Source organism: Gigantopelta aegis, chromosome 14, assembly GCF_016097555.1.
Source record: "Gigantopelta aegis isolate Gae_Host chromosome 14, Gae_host_genome, whole genome shotgun sequence".
Classification (NCBI taxonomy): domain Eukaryota; kingdom Metazoa; phylum Mollusca; class Gastropoda; order Neomphalida; family Peltospiridae; genus Gigantopelta; species Gigantopelta aegis.
The window spans coordinates 36,595,660-36,617,774 of NC_054712.1; the positions used below are offsets into that span (position 1 = coordinate 36,595,660).

General features: G+C 35.4%; 2 protein-coding genes across 2 annotated transcripts in view; one reads left to right on the plus strand and one right to left on the minus strand.

Moving 5' to 3' along the window:
- LOC121389219 overlaps positions 1-4,590 on the minus strand; it is a 44,981-nt gene extending 40,391 nt beyond the window's left edge. Inside the window, 2 exon segments of the mRNA XM_041520821.1 lie at positions 153-754; positions 4,501-4,590. Coding sequence (XP_041376755.1) covers positions 153-568 — 416 coding nt within the window. The 5' untranslated portion in view covers positions 569-754; positions 4,501-4,590.
- Positions 4,591-4,677: 87 nt separating this feature from the next.
- LOC121388517 (ubiquitin-conjugating enzyme E2 variant 2-like) lies at positions 4,678-21,236 on the plus strand. Its single transcript, XM_041519880.1, has 4 exons — positions 4,678-4,764; positions 10,332-10,477; positions 14,509-14,631; positions 16,579-21,236. Exons 1-4 carry the CDS (start codon positions 4,749-4,751, stop codon positions 16,717-16,719), a joined length of 426 nt encoding a protein of 141 aa, XP_041375814.1. The 5' UTR covers positions 4,678-4,748; the 3' UTR covers positions 16,720-21,236.
- Positions 21,237-22,115: the final 879 nt, after the last annotated feature.

Consider the following 22,115-nt stretch of genomic DNA (forward strand, 5'->3'; position numbering starts at 1 on the left):
TTGTCTTTTTTAATTGTGCCCTGTAATACTGACATGCATACCGTTACATCATATGATTGTATAACAAAATACCCATATTAATTAGTGAATCCGTGAAGGGCTTTTTAGTAATAAAAAATAATGGTAACTGAAATTAATTTTAAAAAAAGTACCATTTAATAAAGATATCCAGCAGATTGTTGAATCCTGTTTTCTGTCCTTGTGGCGACACCGGAATGCAAGTCAAATCTTTGACACAGTCTTTGTTGTTTTGGTCTAACCAGCCGTATCTTCGAGTGAATACAAACCATAGCAGCCTGTCCAACTTCTTAATGTTACTGAACAGTTCGTCAATATCTCTCTCGGAATACTTGATGTCTATGTGTGTATTATTCGTCACGAACACAGAATTATTTGTTGTTGAACTTGGAGACTGTCGGTTTGTCTGGATCTGGGACAGGCAGTGGCAACAAATATGATAAACGTTTTGGAGCACTCGATATTCTTCAGCATGGCAAATGTTGAGTATCTTTGAAACACTTTCGTTTAAATCATCAAAGTTTTTTTCCATTGTATGACCACAAATCATTGTATGTATAAATATAAATACCGATACAGATGTGACAGTATCACAGTACACATCTGTAATTCAATCATGTTTTGGTAATTAAGGGCTATTCATAATTAATAAAATCTGTCAGTACCAGCACATATGACGAAGCAGAAACTCGCAAGGTGGATGTAAGACTTGTCATTTACCCATCATGTGTATGACCTTAAAAAAATTAAAACAAACAGTAAAAATAAAGTTTTAAATGTTGATATCAATTATCATGCTACCATTTTAGCCTGTGAAATATCAAAATATTGTATTATAGCACTACATAAATTAGATATGTATAATGTAATTAAATGGTTACCTATCCATAATCTACAGGTAAACAGATATACCTGTTTACCGTTTCAAACAAACAAACTTCCATTTTGATATCTCCAGGCATTGCAAAAATCTGGAAAACAAATTTTCACATCTCCTAAGTTCAAGGGTGATAACTGTCAAATATGGGTAAATCATCATAAAAGTCAAACTTGATCTGTAACAGTACATGATGAAACTATACACATAACTTCAGCTCAATATCTCAAAGCCTTCTGAAAAAACATCAGGAAAATGTATGTGGGACAGACAGACGGACTGAGATGAAACCTATAGTCCCCTCAGGTTGGACCAGAAGGAGACTAAAAAAAGCAGGATGTGTCTTTACTTTGTTGGGTGAACAAATGGAAGATATATGCTAACTCAGTAACTGTTCTAGGGCTGAAAAGTCAGAATACTCCCTTTATAAGTACTGAAGTCAATAGCATAGGTGACAGATGCCATTAACCAAGGGGAGGGGACAGAATCTATATTATTTTTAATAACTGCCCCCTCCCCTCACTTGATGGCATCTTACCGGCCTCGGTGGCGTCGTGGTTAGGCCATCAGTCTACAGGCTGGTAGGTATTGGGCTCGGATCCAAGTCGAGGCATGGGATTTTTAATCCAGATACAGACTCCAAACCCTGAGTGAGTGCTCCGCAAGGCTCAATGGGTAGGTGTAAACCACTTGCACCGACCAGTGATCCATAACTGGTTCAACAAAGGCCATGCCATGCTTTGTGCTATCCTGCCTGTGGGAAGCGCAAATAAAAGATCCCTTGCTGCTTATCAGAAAGAGTAGCCCATGTAGTGGCGACAGCGAGTTTCCTCTCCAAATCTGTGTGGTCCTTAACCATATGTCTGACGCCATATAACTGTAAATAAAATGTGTCGAGTGCGTCGTTAAATAAAACTTCTTTTTTTTCTTTTTTTTTGATGGCATCTTCTGACACCTATGAGTATGATATTGATTAAGGTTGTTACTGAATTATATGTTCTCTGTCGCTATCCCCAACTTACAATTCTTTCCTTTCTTATTTTATATTTAAAATTAAATATTTTAATTTCAAACATGGGCCTAATTTCACATAAAATTTTATCTTATCCGAGATAATATTTTCTGTATTTAAGCCTGGAGCATAAATATGGAAAGTCCCGGTACCAAATGGTTAAATATCAGTGTTTACAACAATGACTGGGGGCAAAACGTCATGGATCCAAAGAAAACATACACTCCAATGGGGATAAAAAAATATATAAAATTAGATGGATCTTATACTTCACATTTTTTTTTTATCCATGGATACACACCCATTTTAGATTGGCATTTTTGAATGCTTATAAAAAAAAGTTTTTTTAAATATCCTTTCTGTTCTAGTTGACTTGAATCCGGTAGTGCAGGGCACACATTAAGTCAATACTTTTCTCATTGTGCAGGGCAAGTTGCTTCCCTCTATTTAGCAAATTTAAAATGGCGGGCAATTTTTTTTTTATCTTGTCGTTGGAAGATTTATTTTGTTAATAATGATGCAAGTACTTCAATCAGGATTTAGTGAGTATGGTAGGTTATACATTTTTGGTTTGTGTCCATTTGTTGCACTATTTCGGTTGAGAAATGGTTGAATCATGGTGCCACAAGTTTTGAATACCAGCTATTTAAGGCTATAGGCTCAGCCTACATATAGGGTATATAACAATATTCAGATGTAGAAAGAACCACACTTTCTACATCCCTTCAGACTAGAATCCAGGTCTGGTTATCGCCCATTCAATAACTTCATGTATTTTACAACACTATGTTCATTATGTTGATTTAACTTGTACCCCAGTATGAGAATCTAAAACTATTATAATTGATCTATAAACACTGATTATCAATATGAAAACATGCACACTCATGTCACCTTAGTCTGCGCACATTAATTATGTTACATTACGTCTAGAAACAAATGTTGGGGTATGTTAACTTTGTAAACAAACAAACAACGTTAATTTAATTCATAAAACCGTTGTTAAAACAACACATCTTGATTGTAAATATATGTATAAAACTAGTAGATAACAAATTGATTGGAAAAAAAACCCCTCTGAATTAACACTAAAAGTATACTTTTGCCAGCCTCGATCAACATGTTTTTGTATCACCTGTTAACACGTGTCTGTCAACGCTGTAATAATCAACCTTGTATATCAACTTACACAAGTTTACATAGAAGCTTCAATACATACCTTATTGGGTAGGACTTTCCTTTGGCACTGTCACGTATTTAAGAACATTATAAATACTTACAATAAATAGTTATGGTTAGGGTTAGTGACAGTGCGAAAGGAAAGTCCTCCCCCTAATTGTACTTTATGAATCCATAAATGAAATGAATGTTTTATTTTATCTGTCAACGTAAACATCCATGCATACTTTGAATTTCCTTCCGAGTGACACAACGCAAAATGGCTGCACACAGACTTTGAAGCTTACACTTACAGCATGGCCTATTTTTAGCTACAGTCTGTTTCAAAATTATCATTGATTGTCCTGTATGTCTAACGAACATTATTTGTGCTCATTTACACAGTTACGGTAATAACAAACAACTTTTGTTGAAAATGATCATTGGCTTTTTTTTATATTGTCATTTTGTGTTGTCCAAATTAAGGAGCATGGAACACCATTTATATTTATCTCATTTGCATAAGAGACGGGGCGTAGCCCAGTGGTACAGCGCTTGCTCGATGTGCGGTCGGTTTGGGATTGATCCCCGTCGGTGGGCCCATTGGACTATTTCTCGTTCCAGCCAGTGCACCACAACTGGTATATCAAAAGCCGTGGTATGTACTACCCTGTCTGTGGGATGGTGCATATAAAAGATTACTTGCTGCTAATCGAAAAAGAGTAGCCCATGAAATGGCGACAGCAGGTTTCCTCTCTCAATATCTGTGTGGTCCTTAACCATATGTCTGACGCCATATAACCGTAACTAAAATGTGCTGAGTGCGTCGTTAAATAAAACATTTCTTTTTTTTCCTTCATTTGCATAATCTAAATTTTTCTGAAACAGATTATAACAGGAAGTGTTTGTTGTTTAGAACTTACAAAAAGTCGGATCCATTATTTGTTGCTGTTTATGTAAACATTAGCAACAAAAGAGATTGTTTTAATGTTTGCTCACAGACTTATGTGCCGTCATGCAATCCAGTAAATACAGGGGGGGGGGGGGGGGGGGGGGGGGGGGGGGGGGGGGGGGGGAGAGTCCCCACTAAAATGCGCTCATTACTTGAGTTTAAAAAACATTAAAATTAAAATAACTTTCAGCTGTAACACGTTTATTGTTCCATTGTACTGTGGCGGTGAAACAAATATTTTTAAAGAAAGATTTTAACTTTAAAATATAACACAAATGCTTAGGTGCCACCAGTGTACATGTAATAATAACCAACATCGAAAATACGTTATTGTCGACAACACATTAAAGCCTGCTTAAAACTGACTGTATGAATATTAAATTCACTTAATCGATTCGCTTTAGCTAAAATAACCTGTCTGTTTCAAAATATAAGTAATGAATAGAAGGATGTAAACAGTAAATTAAAAAAAAGGAAGTATACCATAACAAGTTTAACAAATCCCTTATATTCGAAAATTACACTCTAACCCGCGAAACATCGTTATGTGTGACGTATCCACACTAAACTTGCAATGTTTCATAGTTACGCTATTGCAATGTGTCGTAGTTTACAAATGGACAAAGATGCCAGTCGTCTAGAAATTTCTAGTTCCAGTCTAAGCAGGTGCCCGATATTGTACGGCGCAATATAATCCGTACACCAGTTTACTACCACCATAGAACTAGAAAATGGCTACTAATAATGGTTTGTATAAATGACTCTCACTCTTTTTTTTTTAATGAATTATTTCCGCAATATTGAAATAGCTACAGCTAATCACATTTTGTTGCAACAGGCAATATTTTCATCTATTTAAAAAAAAAAAAAGTATTGATTTTTTTTAATGGTTATCTGTAATCAGTACTTTCTTTTCTATAATGAATCAATATCGTTTGACACAAACACTGACAAACATGACAAAGATTTTCAAGATCACAGATTAAAGTATTCTTACATAACGAAGTTTCCGTACTTTAATAAAGTGTGTTATTTTTATCATGATTACATAATATAACTAATCCTCAATAAAATAGATTGTCTGCCAATATTTTATAAGGAAAATTATTACAAAATTATTTCCCGCAAATTATTACCTATTATTGATGGTATGTGGTCAAAAAAGCTGTAGGATGAAATGGCCCTGAACATGTAAGGCAAACGATCACATAAAAAAGATCGAAATGTCCATTTTAAAAAAAGCAATAGAAATATGACTGCTTGATATTTTGTCCCTAAGCCATTTCACCTTGTACTAGTTTACTCCCCTATTTCTGGGTGCTTTCCAGACGGTTCGTCCACTGGACAATTCGTCCACTGGACGATTCGTCCACTCACCTCGGACAATTTGTCCACTCGACTGCATTTTGTTCAAACATATTAATAGTTATTTCTTTGACATTGTAATCGTTTCTTAACATTATTTTGTGGTATACTATAACCAAAAAAGTAAAATAGAGTTAGAATTCAACATTATTATCCAGTTTTTATTAACTGTTTGTATTCATTATCATGCGGATGATTCGTCCACGGACGATTCGTCCACTCGCTCGTACACGATGTGGTAAATAGGTAATGCAAGCCTCCGCGTCGGAAGACATTATTACCCCTCCGTCCATACACCCCTGAGCGTGCTGTAACCTCACTGTGGTGCAGGGGTGTAACATTCTCTTTGAGAATGGCCAATACAGCACACATTGAAATTTTGAGTAAAAGTCAGTATCTATCTTTGATATTTGTATTTTTGCACAATTCTTTCCAGTGTTTTTATTTAAATCTTGAATTTTTATATTGATGTTGATCATCACCTTATTTGTTTGCATTGCCCCTCCGTCCATACACCCCTGAGCGTGCTGTAACCTCACTGTGGTGCAGGGGTGTAACATTCTCTTTGAGAATGGCCAATACAGCACACATTGAAATTTTGAGTAAAAGTCAGTATCTATCTTTGATATTTGTATTTTTGCACAATTCTTTCCAGTGTTTTTATTTAAATCTTGAATTTTTATATTGATGTTGATCATCACCTTATTTGTTTGCATTGCCATAGTTTGACACCCAATAGCCGATGTATTTTTCGTGCTGGGGTGTCGTTAAACATTCATTCATTTATTCATTCCGTCCATACAGGTAGTTAGCGGTGCCGCTTTGAAATAAGGTGTGTTTTAGACGCTACTGGATCCAACTTGGTGAAACAAGCGTAAGCAGTAATGAGCCTGCATTGCTAATTACTTCACGATATCACAATAGAGTACACCTGTACACTTAATTGGTAAAGCAAATAGAAACCAAACAAGTTGAAAGGGAAGGGCTAAAGATTATCTTTACTGGGCATATTGTACTAAAAACATCCTACGACATGTAGCGTGAAAGGCGTACATTATAGAAACAAATAATAACCGAATAAATAGAAACACCAAATAATTATGTCTGCAGAGCATTGTTACAAAAACCTACCAAGCGTAATCTAATGCAATACCATTTATTTTCACCTTTGTAAATTTATGACACAGCAAAAAAAAAATACGGGGTAAAATATATCTAATAATTTATTTAGCCCCCACGTACATGTAGTACACATTATTTAGGCTGGGGAAATAAAAACCCAGTGGACGAATCGTCCGGAACTGATTTTGTGTATTGGATGAATCGTCTCGAGTTCCTCAATGAACGAATTTTCAGTGGACGAATTGTCCAGTGGACGAATTGTCCAGTGGACGAATCGACTGCATCCCTTCTGGGTCAGATTCTCCCTTTCCTCATGTCCATTTTCATTTTGTGCTAGTTTGTCATTTAAAAAAAATATTTGTTTAAATTATAGGTTTTGAACTTAAGAATTTGTTAATCACAAAATGTTTGAAGTGTTTTGGCCATAGGCATTATTTCTCACCTATTGCAACTTTGCTATAAATATGAAAACCAAAAATTATATCTTATTCTTAACCAATGGCAATAATTTGTAACTAGGGCCCCGTTTTATGAAGCAGTCTTAGCGCTACGATCACCTTAAGTACATATCTACCATGCGCACTTAAGGTGATTGTAGTGCTAAGATCAAGGCCCAGTGGTAAAGCCCATGACCTATGGCAATTTAGCAAACTAAGGCATTTGTCATCATAAAGAAATTAAAATAAAGAGAGAAAAGGGAGCATTTTTGGGGTGTTTCTTAAGGAAATTAACAAGAAAAATTAAGTTCAATGTCTAATTGCTAATTACTGGATAGTTGGCCTCATTACTCGACCTGCTATTACCTTTAACATAAAGGGCATACTCAGTTGAGCTACGAAGTTGTAAGAACTCGTACATTTTTTATGTTTTATCTGACATTACATCATCAGTGTATCAGTCTAAATTTTAGTTTTTGTTTAACGACACCACTAGAGCACATTGATTTATTAATCATCGGATGTTGGATGTCAAAAATTAGGTAATTTTGACAAATAATCTTATGGAGGAATCCCACTACATTTTTCAGTTCTAAAGTAGCAAGGAATCTTTTATATGCACCATCCTAAAGACAGGATAACACATACCACAGCCTTTGATATATACTAGTCACGGTGCACTGGAATAAGAAATAGCCCAATGGGCCCACTGACGAGTATTGATCCTAGTACTAATACTACTACTAATAGATTAGTCCATTGCACCAAGTTTTACATAATTTACATGTACTGCAGAGCTAGCTCTAGGTAAGCAAAACATTTCACCACATTATCTTTTAAACTTCGAAAATAGCAGGAAAAACAGTTATTGTCCAATAAAATATCAATTATTACATGAAATAATTTTGCCAGATTAAAATAGAATTTGCTAGTTATTTTCAAAATTGGCGTATTTAGAGAGTGCCAGAGCTTGCTCTGTACTGTTAGGCTTATTGGGTAGGTGTATCAGATTGAACACTTATGTACACCCAAGTCGCACGTACTTGGTAATGCTTCATGGGTGTGATTATGGTCAATAAAAAAAAGAGTAGTGGATAGTATCCGATACATGTCAGTGGTAAATAAAAAAGTAATGGATAGTATCCGATACATCGTCAGTGTTTTTAATAAGGAAAATATCAGCTGAGTTGATGTTAATCCCTATTTATCAAAAGCTCTACCAAGACAAATACCGTGATTAATTAGATGGGGGTTGATATTTTTACATATTAAAAGCATGAGTAGCGAGTACTATTTACCCTTTCAAGGTTTAGTGATTTCCCTAGAAATTAGGCAAGGCATGGTAGACCAAACACTTTTGGGGTATTTTCAGGGCACTTATTTTTCGTTAAAAATACAAACAAAATTAATTAAAATAAACATTAATGTAAGTTATGTGCTTCCTTTAATAAATGAATGGCAAAAGATATAAAAGGCATATTTTATTAATTAATAATACCTTTTTGGGTGTTTTATAAAGGCAATTTTAGAATTAATTATTGAAAAAGGCTTGTTTAATCTCAGGGCAGCATGGCGCTGATTGAGGCACCATGCTAAAACAGGCTAGGGAAAACACTACGGTTTCTGCCAGAAAGAAATATTTGGATATATCACTTGAGAATTTAGTTTTTACAGGGGGTCTGGGAGAAGCCCTGCCTTTTTACATTTCTAAAATAACATTTTAATTCAATATTTAGGAAATCATAATTCTAACGGTGGCCTTCATGAGTAACCCATATCCCATTGATTGTCCGTTGTTTTTAATTTGTGCTGACTGTACATCAATACATGTCACGCCATTTGCAATGACCGGTCTAGTGTTGTTTAATTCTTGGCCAGATTTATTTTAGTACTGCCAGAAAAAAAAAAATTTACTTCCTTTCATTTTAACATATATGTAACGACATATTAATTATTATTATAGCTTACTTAATATTATTGTTTTTAATGAAAATATTCAATTGTTTTGATTAAATTTGATTACCAGAAGTAGTAATATATGATAACGGAATATTATGCTTGAAACAGGTTATAATTCAGAACGTTGCCAAATAAATGCGGAATATGACAAAGCATTTTGAACTGTACATTCAATTATTTTTAATAAAAATAAATTGTTATTAAAGGTAAAATTAAAATTGGTAGACTATCCAGGAGAACACAACAATATGTGCATGGTTCTTATAATTCAATACATCTTACATGTATACATAATTCTAATCGATTATATAATAAGTTAATCAGTTGACACTAGCTGGTTAAACCCATAGTTGACGATACAATTTCAACCAATTCCCTATGTACAGTAGAATGTTTATGTAACATGCATACACTTTTCCTTACAATTTTAATCAACTTACTGCTAAAATTTTAAGTAACATTCATGATAAGACAGTGTACTGCTGCAATGACATACATGTTTGTACATGAACGTTATAAGTTTAAACTTTAATTAGTTAATTTACATGTAATGATGTAACCATGCGCTGTAATTTGCAGTTTCAGCTTGTGAATTACTTTATACTTTTTATTGTCTCACCTTGAGTCAAAAAACCATGATATAGACCTTTATCATGTGATATCTAGCATACCCAGTGTAATCAAAGTACATGTATGTATATTTAAACAGTACACAAGTTTTAAATATTTTGGTGGCGTTTGTGAAAAAATATATATAGAGAACAAAGTACCGTTCTGGACTTTCTTGACGTTGGTAAGCTGAACGACCATTCTCGACTTATTTCAAGATGCCTGGTAGGCAACACATTCAGTTCCGTAGAATTCCTTTTTAATGTGCAGGAGGTGGCACCGTGGGTGAGGTTTATTCTTTGGTGAAATTTTATTTTTCATTCCTTTTATTAAAAAAACAATCTTTCTTGCAGTTTTGACAAATACAATGAAAAAACAATCTTTCTTGCAGTTTTGACAAATACAATGATAGACATGTACATTTATTCAGGGCTTGAAAGGGCCTGTGGCCCAAATGCGACCAATGTCCTGTTTGGGTGACTTAAATATTACAAAATCATGGCGTTAATAACTTAATTGCCCAAATAATAATATCTTTTTTAGAGCTATACTAGTAACACATGAGCCACTGTTAATATTTGTATTTCATATTAAAATCATATTTGTGGTTCGCTTACAATAATTTGCCAATATGTATTATTATTTTTGGGCCACCATATTTTTTGGCGAGTTTCGAACCCTGTTTATATGTCCTTTTTCACCAGTAAACATTGCCAATACAATAAAATATAGGAGGGTGTATTCCCAAATATGGGCTTATTTGCAGTCAAGTACTGAATGTCTGTATATTTACATTTATATACATTTATTGTTGTGTTTCAGTTTTAGTGCCGCGGAATTTCAAGCTGTTAGATGAGCTGGAATCGGGACAGAAAGGCTATGGCGATGGGACAATCAGTTGGGGCTTGGAGAGTGATGAAGACATTACCATGACCTACTGGAACGCCATGATCATTGGGCCACCCAGAGTAAGCAGTTGTCTTTATTACATACCTATTCAGTCTTACTATAGTGATAAAGACATTTTAAACCATGTGATAAATTTATCTTGTATCACACATATGGACTGGAACTTGTAAATGGGGAATTCCATTTTTATGTTTACTCGAGTTGGCACTTTTTATTTTTTACTCAAGTTAGCTTCTTTTTATTACTGACTTCATGTCTGATTTACAAGTTATGTCACATCGTATTTGAAACATTGGTACACAAGATTGCTGCAGAGTATGATTCTTAATGTCAAGTACATCCATGAAAGGAGGATTGATTAATAGTTTAAAGAAAGTGTAGTTATGATGTTAAATTAAAAGTTGTTTTTGTAAAAAAATAAAACAAGGTATGTAATAAATACATAACTTCCCATATGTTGTTTTCGCTTCCTGTTTATTGTACTCATTTATTTTGTGCAAGAAAATACCACTTGACCGTTACAATAAATAAGAAGCGGAAATGGTTTATGTGAAGTTCTGTATATATAGCACATTACTAAAACCAGTAGAACATTCAGGATTAAGAATTTTGATCTCTTAAATGTTATTTATTTTTTAAAAAAAATTGGTGAAAAAGGGATCATTTTTCAGTACTCTCGAGTGTCAAATAAACATACACCTACATTTATTAAATTTGTGAAAAAATGTCGGTGTCTACGCTTATTCAGCACCCTACGTTTAATTACATCTGAAAAAAATGTAATCCCCTATGCTAATTCGGCACCCAACACTTATTACAATTCTTAATTTATCAAAAGCTTACATATAGCCTCTATTAGAAATTAGCGAGAAAACTTAGGCAGAGTTACATATACATACTTTCAAGATCTTACTACTGTTTTATTCTGTTTTATTACTAGTCAATTTTAGCTAAATTTCCAGACTCTATGCTAATTCCGCACTCTACTCTTATTGGGTTTTTAAAAATTTCCCCACCCATGCTAATTCCACACCCTACTTTTAATTGATTTTAGAAAATTTTCCAGACCTTATGCTTATTCAGCCCCTATGTTTATTAGGCACTCGAGAGTAATTTGATCACATGTATTCTAAAATGTATTTAAGACAAAAATCTTATACAGTTTATTCCCGTGGACTTCATATATATATATATATATACTCTTCAAAAAAAGTAACGCAAAGTCAGATTTTCATTGTATGTTTCTAAATCGTTTAATACATGAAAGAAACATGGCAGAAACTTGCAATTTGACACAGATAAACAACATTGACAGAGGCTGTTGTAACAGCCATCCAAGTTCCCAAGGTCCCGTTTGATGTCACGTACAGTCAGTAACGAGTGTGACCCCCATGAGAGTCAAGTACTGCCTGGCACCTCCTGCCCATCGAAGCAATCAGATGACGGATGACATCCTGCGGAATTGTAGCCCACTCGGCCTCCAAAGCGGCAGCCAGCTGTTGTAGTGTCTGAGGTTGGGGTTGTCGTCGTCGCAAACATCTATCCAGTTCATCCCACAAATGCTCGATTGGGTTTAAATCTGGGGATTTGGAGGGCCATGGAAGAACATTGATGTTGTTGTTTGCTAGGAAGGCTGTGGTGATGCGCGCTGTATGAGGACGGGCATTGTCCTGCTGGAAAACAGTGTTGCCGTTGGCCATGTTGGGGACGACGTACGGGCTCAAGATCTCGTCCACATAGCGCTGTGCTGTCAAGTTCCCCCTGATGTGCACCGTCTGTCCTGGCGTTGTAAGAGATGGCTGCCCACATCATCACACTTCCTCCACCAAATCTGTCCACTTCCTGTATGCAATTGCGTGCAAAACGTTCACCTTTTCGGCGGTAGACACGTGCCCGTCCTTCCTGTCTGCGGAGCATGAATCGCGATTCGTCGCTGAACCACACGTGTCTCCATTGTCTTTGAGGCCATACCCTGTGTGCTTGACACCATTGTAGTCGAAGCTGTCGATGCTGCTGGGTTAAAATCACGCCTCTAACAGGATGTCTGGGTCGCAATCCTGCCTCTCGTAGACGGTTCCGGACAGTCTGGTCAGAGATCCTACGCAGTCCCGGTATTGCAGATTGAGTGGAGGTAGCCGTGGTCGTCCTTTGGCGTAGGTGGCGCAACCGGATGTAGCGATCCTGGGCAGGAGTGGTGACACGTGGTCTACCGGATCTGCGAAGGTCACGTGTTGATCCATGCGCCTGGTAGCGGATCCATAATTTTGAAATGGTGCTAGGGTACACATTGAAAAGCCTCGCAACCTCTGATTGGGATTCGCCTTCTTCCAATTGTCCGACGGCGTTGTTCCTCTGTGCTTCATTCAGTCTTGGCATTGTGAAAGCTACGCTGACAGTTTTAAACTGAGTACAGCTAAGTCCTGAACCCTGCACTTTTATAGGGCTTCTTGTGACTCTTGCACGTGCACACCATGCCGACCGTTCAAATCGCTGAATTGACCGCAGGTGCGGTTTTGCGATTGTTAACTTTTTTACACCTGTCTTCAAGGTCATCAAATTCCGAACAACTTTGCTGGTGAAAATGCATTTGGTACGCCCCATTACACAACATACTTAGCGTTCGGAACACAATGTTTCCACACATCCATATTTATTAGGAAAATTTTATTTTTGCGTAACTTTTTTTGAAGAGTATATATATATATATATATATATATCTATATCTATATCTATATCTATATACATATCAGAAATGAGTCGATTACTTGACAAAAGTAATTTATTACGATTACTAATAGATTACGATTACTTAAGAATGTCCTGATTACGATTACAAGAAAATGGAAAGTAATCGATTACAATTGCAAATACATAATATGTCTGTGTGGAATGACAACTTTAACTGAGTGATGGAGTTAAAGACTGATCCCATTTTTTACGGGTTTGTCCTGCTTTATAATGCAATATTCCACAACTATTACATATTAAAGGCTATGGAATAACTACAATACTGGCCTGTCTTTGGGAAAGTAATATAAGAAGCCCTTTGATAATTAGGAGTTGTATACTATCCTGGTACACATATATGGGCATACATGTATGCAAGGTTAGTTGTCAGATTGGACCCACAGTACTATAACTAATTAAATTAATTACTGTGCATTGCCATCATTCAGTGGTCTAAACAAAATTCCCAGTTATGATTAAATTGTGCTAATTAGTAGTTGTTTACTGTCCTGGTACACATATATGGGCATAGCTGATTTTTTTTCTCTTGTTTCAACAAAGTGTCACAATTACTATCTCTGGACTACAAAACCATAGACAAGGGTATATCTCTGTTCAAGACAGAGTCAAAAAGATGGTTTAATGTTTGTACAAAACTGAGAAATAACTGATGTCATTATAACTATAACACCTTGTTTTTTAAATATTATTTCAAGGAGTTACTTCTCCTCTTTCAACACCATCCCTGCTACAAATCTAGCCCAGTTGTTTTGCATGCAAGGTCAGCTGTCAGATGGGACCCACAGTACTTAACTAATTAAATTAATTACTGTGCATTGCCATCATTGAGTGGCCTAAACAAATTCCCTGTTATGATTAAATTGCGCTAATTTTCCCAATCTCATCAGACATCAGGCCCTAGCTGCAAAAAAACCCTGGATAAATCCATGCCTTTGCTAAAATTGGTACATATAGAATACTACACTCATTTTCACTCTAAAGATATAATTTTTACGAAATAAGTGAACTTCCGATGTTAGTATCTGACCATGGGAAGTTCACGAGTTACGTAATTTTAAGTGTTATTTAGTGAAAACTAGTGTGGTATTTTATTTATTACCCACTATGAAATGATGTAAAATGTAACAATTATTTCCAACATTATTCAATGAGACCTGCAAATGCACACAGCTTAGACCAGGGAAGATGACATCATTTAGAAACTAATATGCACCACCAGGTGCATATAAAATTTGTACAATACTCAGATGTTTTCCAGGTGAGTAATTAATGTATTTACATAACAGTATATTACCTACATGTATGTTTGTAATATTGTTTGTTATTCACCTGTGTATTTCAGACTGGATTCGAGTCTCGGATATACCAGCTGCAGGTGATATGTGGAGAAGATTACCCCGATCGGCCCCCCTTAGTGAAATTCATACACAAAATCAACATGAGTGGTGTAGATGAAAATGGCAAGGTTGGTGTACATTTTATAACTTGTTTTATTATTCAGTTCTTCATTAATAAATTTGGCATATTAGATTCTAATTCTAACTGAAAAAATGAAAGAAAATTACACATTGAAAAAATATTTTAGAATTTAAGAGGTCCTATAAAAGAAAGAAAGAAAGAAAGAAAGAAAGAATGAATGAATGAATGTTTAATGACACCCCATCATAATAAAAAACATTGGCTATTGGGTGTCACAAATGTTAATACTGAAGTTGGAGGTTTGTGTTATTTTCATTTATAAATGTTATATACACATTTTAGTGTTTACAGGGAACGTTTTGTTCAAAAGTGTGTTAATATTCGCTTCACAAGTTTCAGAGATCGCTACACAATATTTTGAAACATTAAACAGTAGTTGCTTATCAATTTTTAATTGACTAAAAATATCGCTAATGAGGATTTTGAAAACAAAATGTTCCTTGGTTTATTAAAAGAAATTGAGGGTACATAATTACTACATATTACTTTGATGTTTTTTTCAAGACATGTTGAATTGTCTCAAGCTGGGACGGACGGACATGTTGAACTGGAATGGTTTATTGTCTCAAGTCAGGGGTGGGCATGTTGAACTGGAATGGTTTATTGTCTTAAATCAGGGGTGGACATGTTGAACTGGAATGGTTTATTGTCTCAAGTCAGTGGTGGACATGTTGAACTGGAATGGTTTATTGTCTCAAGTCAGTGGTGGGTATGTTGAACTGAAATGGTTTATTGTCTCAAGTCAGGGGTAGGCATGTTGAATTGAAATGGTTTATTGTCTCAAGTCAGTGGTGGGTATGTTGAACTGAAATGGTTTATTGTCTCAAGTCAGTGGTGGGTATGTTGAACTGAAATGGTTTATTGTCTCAAGTCAGTGGTGGGTATGTTGAACTGGAATGGTTTATTGTCTCAAGTCAGTGGTGGGTATGTTGAACTGGAATGGTTTATTGTCATAAGTTGGTGTGTTCATGTTGAATTGGAATGGTTTATTGCCTCAAGTTGGGAGTATAGGGGTGGGGTCAGAATGTAACTCTGGTAGGCAGGGATTTTTCCAGAAGTTTAAATACATAAAACTCTTGTGTCCTAAAAATTGCAGAGTGAAAGTGTTTTCAGAAAGGTTTAAAAATAATTTAAACATTCCATATGCTTTGCAAGATTAAAAAGTATTTTAAACGTTCCTGCATGCTTTGCAAGGTTAAAAAGTATTTCTTCTCTCTCTCTCTCTCTCTCTCTCTCTCTCTCTCTCTCTCTCTCTCTCTCTCTCTCTCTCTCTCTCTCTCTCTCTCTCTCTCTCTCTCTCTCTCTCTCTATACATTCCCCTGTACCTCTCCCATATATTCCCTCTTTCTATCATACCGGCCTCGGTGGCGTCGTGGTAGGCCATCGGTCTACAGGCTGGTAGGTACTGGGTTTGGATCCCAGTCGAGACATGGGATTTTTAATCCAGATACCAACTCCAAACCCTGAGTGCTCCGTAAGGCTCAATGGGTAGGTGTAAACCACTTGCACCGACCAGTGATCCATAACTGGTTCAACAAAGGCCATGGTTTGTGCTATCCTGCCTGCGGGAAGTGCAAATAAAAGATCCCTTACTGCTAATCGGAAAGAGTAGCCCATGTAGTGGCGACAGCGGGTTTCCTATCAAAATCTGCGTGGTCCTTAACCATATGCCTGATGCCATATAACCGTAAATAAAATGTGTTGAGTGCGTCGTTAAATAAAACATTTCTTTCCTTCTTTCAGTCATGAGCACGTTTTGAAATAACCATATCAGACACCAAATACAATTCTATTTTTAAATGTCCTAGGTTGTCATTAAATAAAATTAATATTTCTTTCCTTGTCTCCGGTTTTGAAAATCAATCCTTTTACACTGAAGTCTAGTACTCATTATATAACTTGTTGCTGAATTGAAAACAAATTTCTTTTACAGATAGACAATAAAAAAATTGATGTCCTCAGAAGCTGGAAGAGGAGTTACACAATCTGTACAATTCTACAGCATTTACGCCAGTGTATGTCAAGTAAAGAAAATTACAAACTGACTCAACCACCAGAGGGTTCCACATACTAACAGTGGAGCCATGTAACACGCCAACCTTCTGTACTGAACTTGTGTAACCAACTTGAGGCATCCGATCGCAAAGAATGGAATTAAAGCATATGCACCCATGGACGTTGATACTTATTCAAACACAAAGGATTTGAGACCAAAGTTAAAAACGTGTTTGCTTGATGTGCTGTCACTAACATGTGTACCGTACCTGTTGGAGAAAAAAAAAATCCAACATCAATCCAATTTTTTCTTTATTTTGGTCTGTTTTTTCTCTCTCTTCCTTTTATTGTTTTCCCTTTTCAAGTCAGAATGTTTTATGCGTTTTTTCTTTCTTTTTTTGTCCAAAATGGGTCGAAACCTAATCTGAGATTAAAATACTTTTGCCAGGCCACTGTGAAAATTCTTTATCGTTTACTATCGAGTAAATTTGTCATTTGGTTTAAGGATTTTCGATGCTGGTATAGGTGGGGAAAGGGGTGTCTTTCAGTTAGTGTATACATTGTCATGTATTCATGCATTTACATATATTTTTTACAGAAATATTCTTTTCAGGTTTCATAACTAACTCAAATATTTTTATGTTTTTCATGGAATGAAATGCAAAACTGAAAAACATATTATTATTTTTTATAATAAGAAGAAGCAGATTTGTCAGTTAAAACTAAACTTTTTCAGTCGTGCACGTCAAACAAGCATGTTTTTAAAGATGGCTTCATGGCCTGGTGTCATTCAAGCCACACGATCGAACTGCAGTCTGTTTTTTTTCCAGTCTGGTATATTGTTAGGGTGTATCAGAACATTCAGGCTTTCTTGTGATTAGGTAATCACATACTAGTGGGTGGGGTGGGGGTAGTGGGTGGGAGTGCAAGGACAACTATTTTGTAGATGAGTTGTTGGGACCTTTCTGGAAATAAATGGATGGGTTGAGGAGGGGGTGGGGTGTAGAAGTATCCAGAAAAAGATAAGTTTTGAATCCAACCAGTAACACCAAGAGTTAAAGTCGAATTTTCTGTATACAATCCAATTAGTTTCTCTATATTCTTGATATAGTGATATTTTATGTTTAATACAAGACTAGTCCATGTACCCACTCATCCAGTATTCTGGAATGGTCCCTCAAGTAGCTTGCCATATGTAAATAATGAGAGGCAAAATCACTTTCTTGGGCATGCTTTTGCAGCAAGGTAGATGATAAAAGTTTACCATGCATATCAATGGTTCTGCATGTATATGCTTGTGATCCATCTTTTTAATGACCTAATGAAAATTGGTGTTGATAAAGATTGGGACCATCTTACAATTCAGTATGCATGTGTTGATGCATATTACATGCTGTTGAGTACTTGTTTTGGCTATTTTTACGAAGTGGATATGTACTTAATAAAAATAGATGTACAAGAAGTAATTTTTAATTGTTGGACACTTCATTAATGCACACTAAATTACAGTAACAAAATGGAACAAAGAAAACTTCAGAAATATTATCAAGACTTAATTTAACTATAACTTCTTTCCTAAATTATATTAATAAATTGAACGATTTCTTGCAAAAATATTTTTTTAAATCGTCCTTGCTTTTAAAAATTTTTTTAGAGCCATAAAATTCCCCAAAACGTGTAAAAGCACTTGACCTAGAAGTGATTGCCATTAACTGTCCAAACCATAAAGCCTGTAATGATGTTATTTGTATGCTTCTATAAGAACTTGTCAAAGTTGTAGAAGGAACTACTGCTGTTACTTTAGCCACGCTGTATCAAATCTTGTAGCCCTGTTCTATGCTAGCAGTCCATTTCCACCAGTTCAAACCTTGTTACTGCTCTCAATGAAATGATGACATACCAGCATGTGATGCTTCAGGTTTCATACAGGTCATGAACATATAGGAAAGTAGATGGAATTTGCAAATGTCATGGAAAATCTTGGAATTTTAAGCTGGGATATGGAAAGTTGTGGGGAAAAAAATTAAGGGGACTTTTTTTTTTCCCCTATTAAAATAATATAAAATATTGGCAGTATGCATCATATCTTTGTAATACTATGAGGTTAAAAAAATCCTTGAAAATCAAAAATGAAAGATATATTTTAAATCTCTAAAGTTGCTCAGGGGCCATTCTGACATCCAAGAATTATACTATAGATTATGATTAATTTTAATTAAGTTTGAGGTCTTTGATTTATTTGCTTCATTTGTTGCCCAGATACTAAAGAAGTATTATTAGGTTGTGTTTGCACTAGTCGGTTATAATATTGCATACACCAATTTAGAATGATTTAAAGAGTAAATTTCTTAATAGGGATAACCTTTTTAATCGAGATGGGTGTGGGGTTTGATTGTTTTCTAGCCCCACCTGTGTCTAAATAAAGAAAATTTTTACGACCAAAGTCTAAATAAAGGCTTTCTATTTCTTATATATGAAAGAACCATGTAGGTACAAGTCTAGTCTAAAAAGCAAGTGAGTGACATTCACTCCGGAGGTTACTGTGGGCCAAAAGGTTTGAATCAGAGATTAATGGACTGCAAAAGTCTGCTTCCAGTAAAACAAATGCTGAAAATGTGTTCCCAGTAACACCATACCCGTATCACCGGCCAAGTGGTAGCAATAGATCCCCATCGTATATGGAGAGCTTTGGTGTATTTTATGTTTTCAAGAAAACCATTGCTCTGTGCTTTTAATAACAGCTTCTTTGTTCAGACGTGGATTTGTACATACTTGAGTTTTGTGTTCGGGTGTATTTGTTTGCTACAGGTATTATGTATTTCTAAGTCTCTTTCTACCATTGTCGAAGGTTTTTATGTGGAAAATAAGAACGGTGTACGTTGAGAGAAGAAAATGGGATATTAAATTAACTGTATCTGCACTAACAGTTTGTGTTTATGATTTTTCAACAGTTTTTAATTGTTGATAATCGATTTTGAGATCAGTATACTAAACTCATGCCCTTTTGTCTAACAAACAACCAAATTACCTTTAATTTTCTGTAAATGGCAAAATAATGTTTTCTGATGAGGGATTCTGTTCCCATGACTAAATTATTTCCCTTTAGAAGAAACTGAATTTAGCAGAGTTGATAAATACTTATATTGATCAGATTTTCAAATAGCGGAAAAAGTACAATGTAGTTATAAATAATACTGCATTTCAACTGAATCATTAGTGGATTACATGTATATGATGCCCTATTCTGTCTTAATACCCAGAAGTTTGCAAACCGTTACTCATGAATCAAATATATGGTGATGCCATCGGATCTCTTATAAAATTAAAGAATAATTACAAAAATTATTCTATTCTATTGCTTATGATTGATCCATCAAAAAGATTGCCAAAAAAATGCACCACATAATTTGCATGTATAAAGCCTTTCACTTATCTATGGGCCGTGAGTTATATGTGTTATTTTGGAATTTAAAGTGGGGTGGCAGGGAGGCCAACTTAAACTGCGAAACCACAACAAATAAGAATTTAATTGAATATGTATTAAAAAAAATTTAACATTTTAAATGGCACAGCTGGCTAAAAAAATTTCTTTTGATTACAACAGAACTAGATCTCATAAATTCTTTATTTTGTCATGGATTTGTAATTCTGTGTGCTAAAATACTCCTATCTATGCTTTAAAATATTTCTTTTCACCCCACTTCTAAAATATATTTTTGAAGCATATTGTTTAATGTAACAATATTTATTATGAACTAATGTGTGTAAAAATGCTGGACTCTTTTTATCTTAACAAATAAGTGAATGCTGGCTTTGTTTAACCACACCACTAGAGGACATTGATTTATTAGTCATTAGCTATTGGATGTCAGACATTTGGTAAATGTTTACACATAGGCTTAGAGGAAACTTACTGACACCAATTGCTGTAGCCCTAAGTCATAGACTTTATCCATGACAGGTTTTATTTTTTTTAATTAATAAGTAATATTTAGATCAAATTTGAGCAGATTAACACAATACTAACGGTATTTAAATAGTCTGTGAGATTGTTATATTGAGAAAAGTGTCACTTTCAGTCTGTTTGTTTGTTCTTAACTGACCAGGTTCTTTTACCACCGCCTTACACATTCAGTATAGTAATATTTATTTTGTTGAATATTTTAAGAATGTGCTAAAATAGCCTGATCAATTTTCAAACAGCAGTGGGTTTTATTTTTGGGTTTTTTTAAATGATATCCTAGTTGTATGTTTTATGTCCACAATTATGATTCCCATGTAAATAAAACATGCCACAATATTTAGCTTCTTTTTAAAACATTTTTTTCCCCGATTTGTTCCATGTTACCCGTTTTTTTCTTTTCTTGTAGTATAAACTTTAAATCTGCATTGTTGACAGCGATATGGTGTTAAATATGAATGAGTATTATTTGCTAGAAGTTTGTGATTCCATTTCATATTATGTCTTGCTCTGCATCTAAATTTTGTAAGAATCCCAATGGTTTTTGAAACACTATGTGGGAAATCTCCTGGAATCCACTGTCAAGAATGCATAACGTGCACAATTTGTCAATAAAACGGATTAGAAAGTCCAAATTGTTGTTTTTGATATAATTTTTGTTGTACGAAAATCATTCACCCACATCATGCATATATATATACTATTAGGTACATGTACATGTATTTAAATTGGGGATGGATTTTAGCTTTTTGTCCATAATCTCAGTATAGGGGTCTGAAGATAGTAGGAAAGGGGGTTGGGGCAGCAGCCACACGGACCTCAATGTGAAAACCAATTTGAGGAGAGTGATTAATATAATAACTGCAATGTTGATACAGTTAACATGTTACGGGGGGGGGGGGGGGGGGGTACGTAGCTCAGTGGTACAGCGCTTTCCTGATGTGCGATCGGTTCCTGTCGGTAGGCCCTTTAGGCTATTTCTCATTCCAGCCAGTGCTCTACAACTGGTGTGACAAAAGCTGTGGTATGTACTATCCTGTCTGGAATGGTGCATATAAAAAAAAAATCCCTCGCTGCTAATCGAAAAGAGTAGCCCACGAAGTGGCAATAGCGGGGTTTTTTTCTCAATTACATGGCTGTTAACTCCGTCGTGAGACGGATTTCCGTCGTAGGAGAAATTGTGGAAATTATTTTTTCAGTTTTTTTTTTTTTTTTTTTTTAATGAGAATCACTTGGGCCGTTTTCGGTTTCCGTAATGTCAACCCGATCACTTCGGCCGTTTCCTTTGCCCCACTGACCCCCCTTTAGGTACCCATCGGATGGGTATAATCTACCATACATTTAGGGGCCGGTGAACGGCCCCCTTCCCCTAACGTGAATTCCCAATCCAATATCAAACCTTTTCCCCAGTTACGACCCAACGGTTTCCCATTAAAGAGTCCCAAAGTTGCTCTCATCGTGAACACTCATAAAAATGTTTACAAATTTAGCTAATAGTATATTTAAAAAAAACT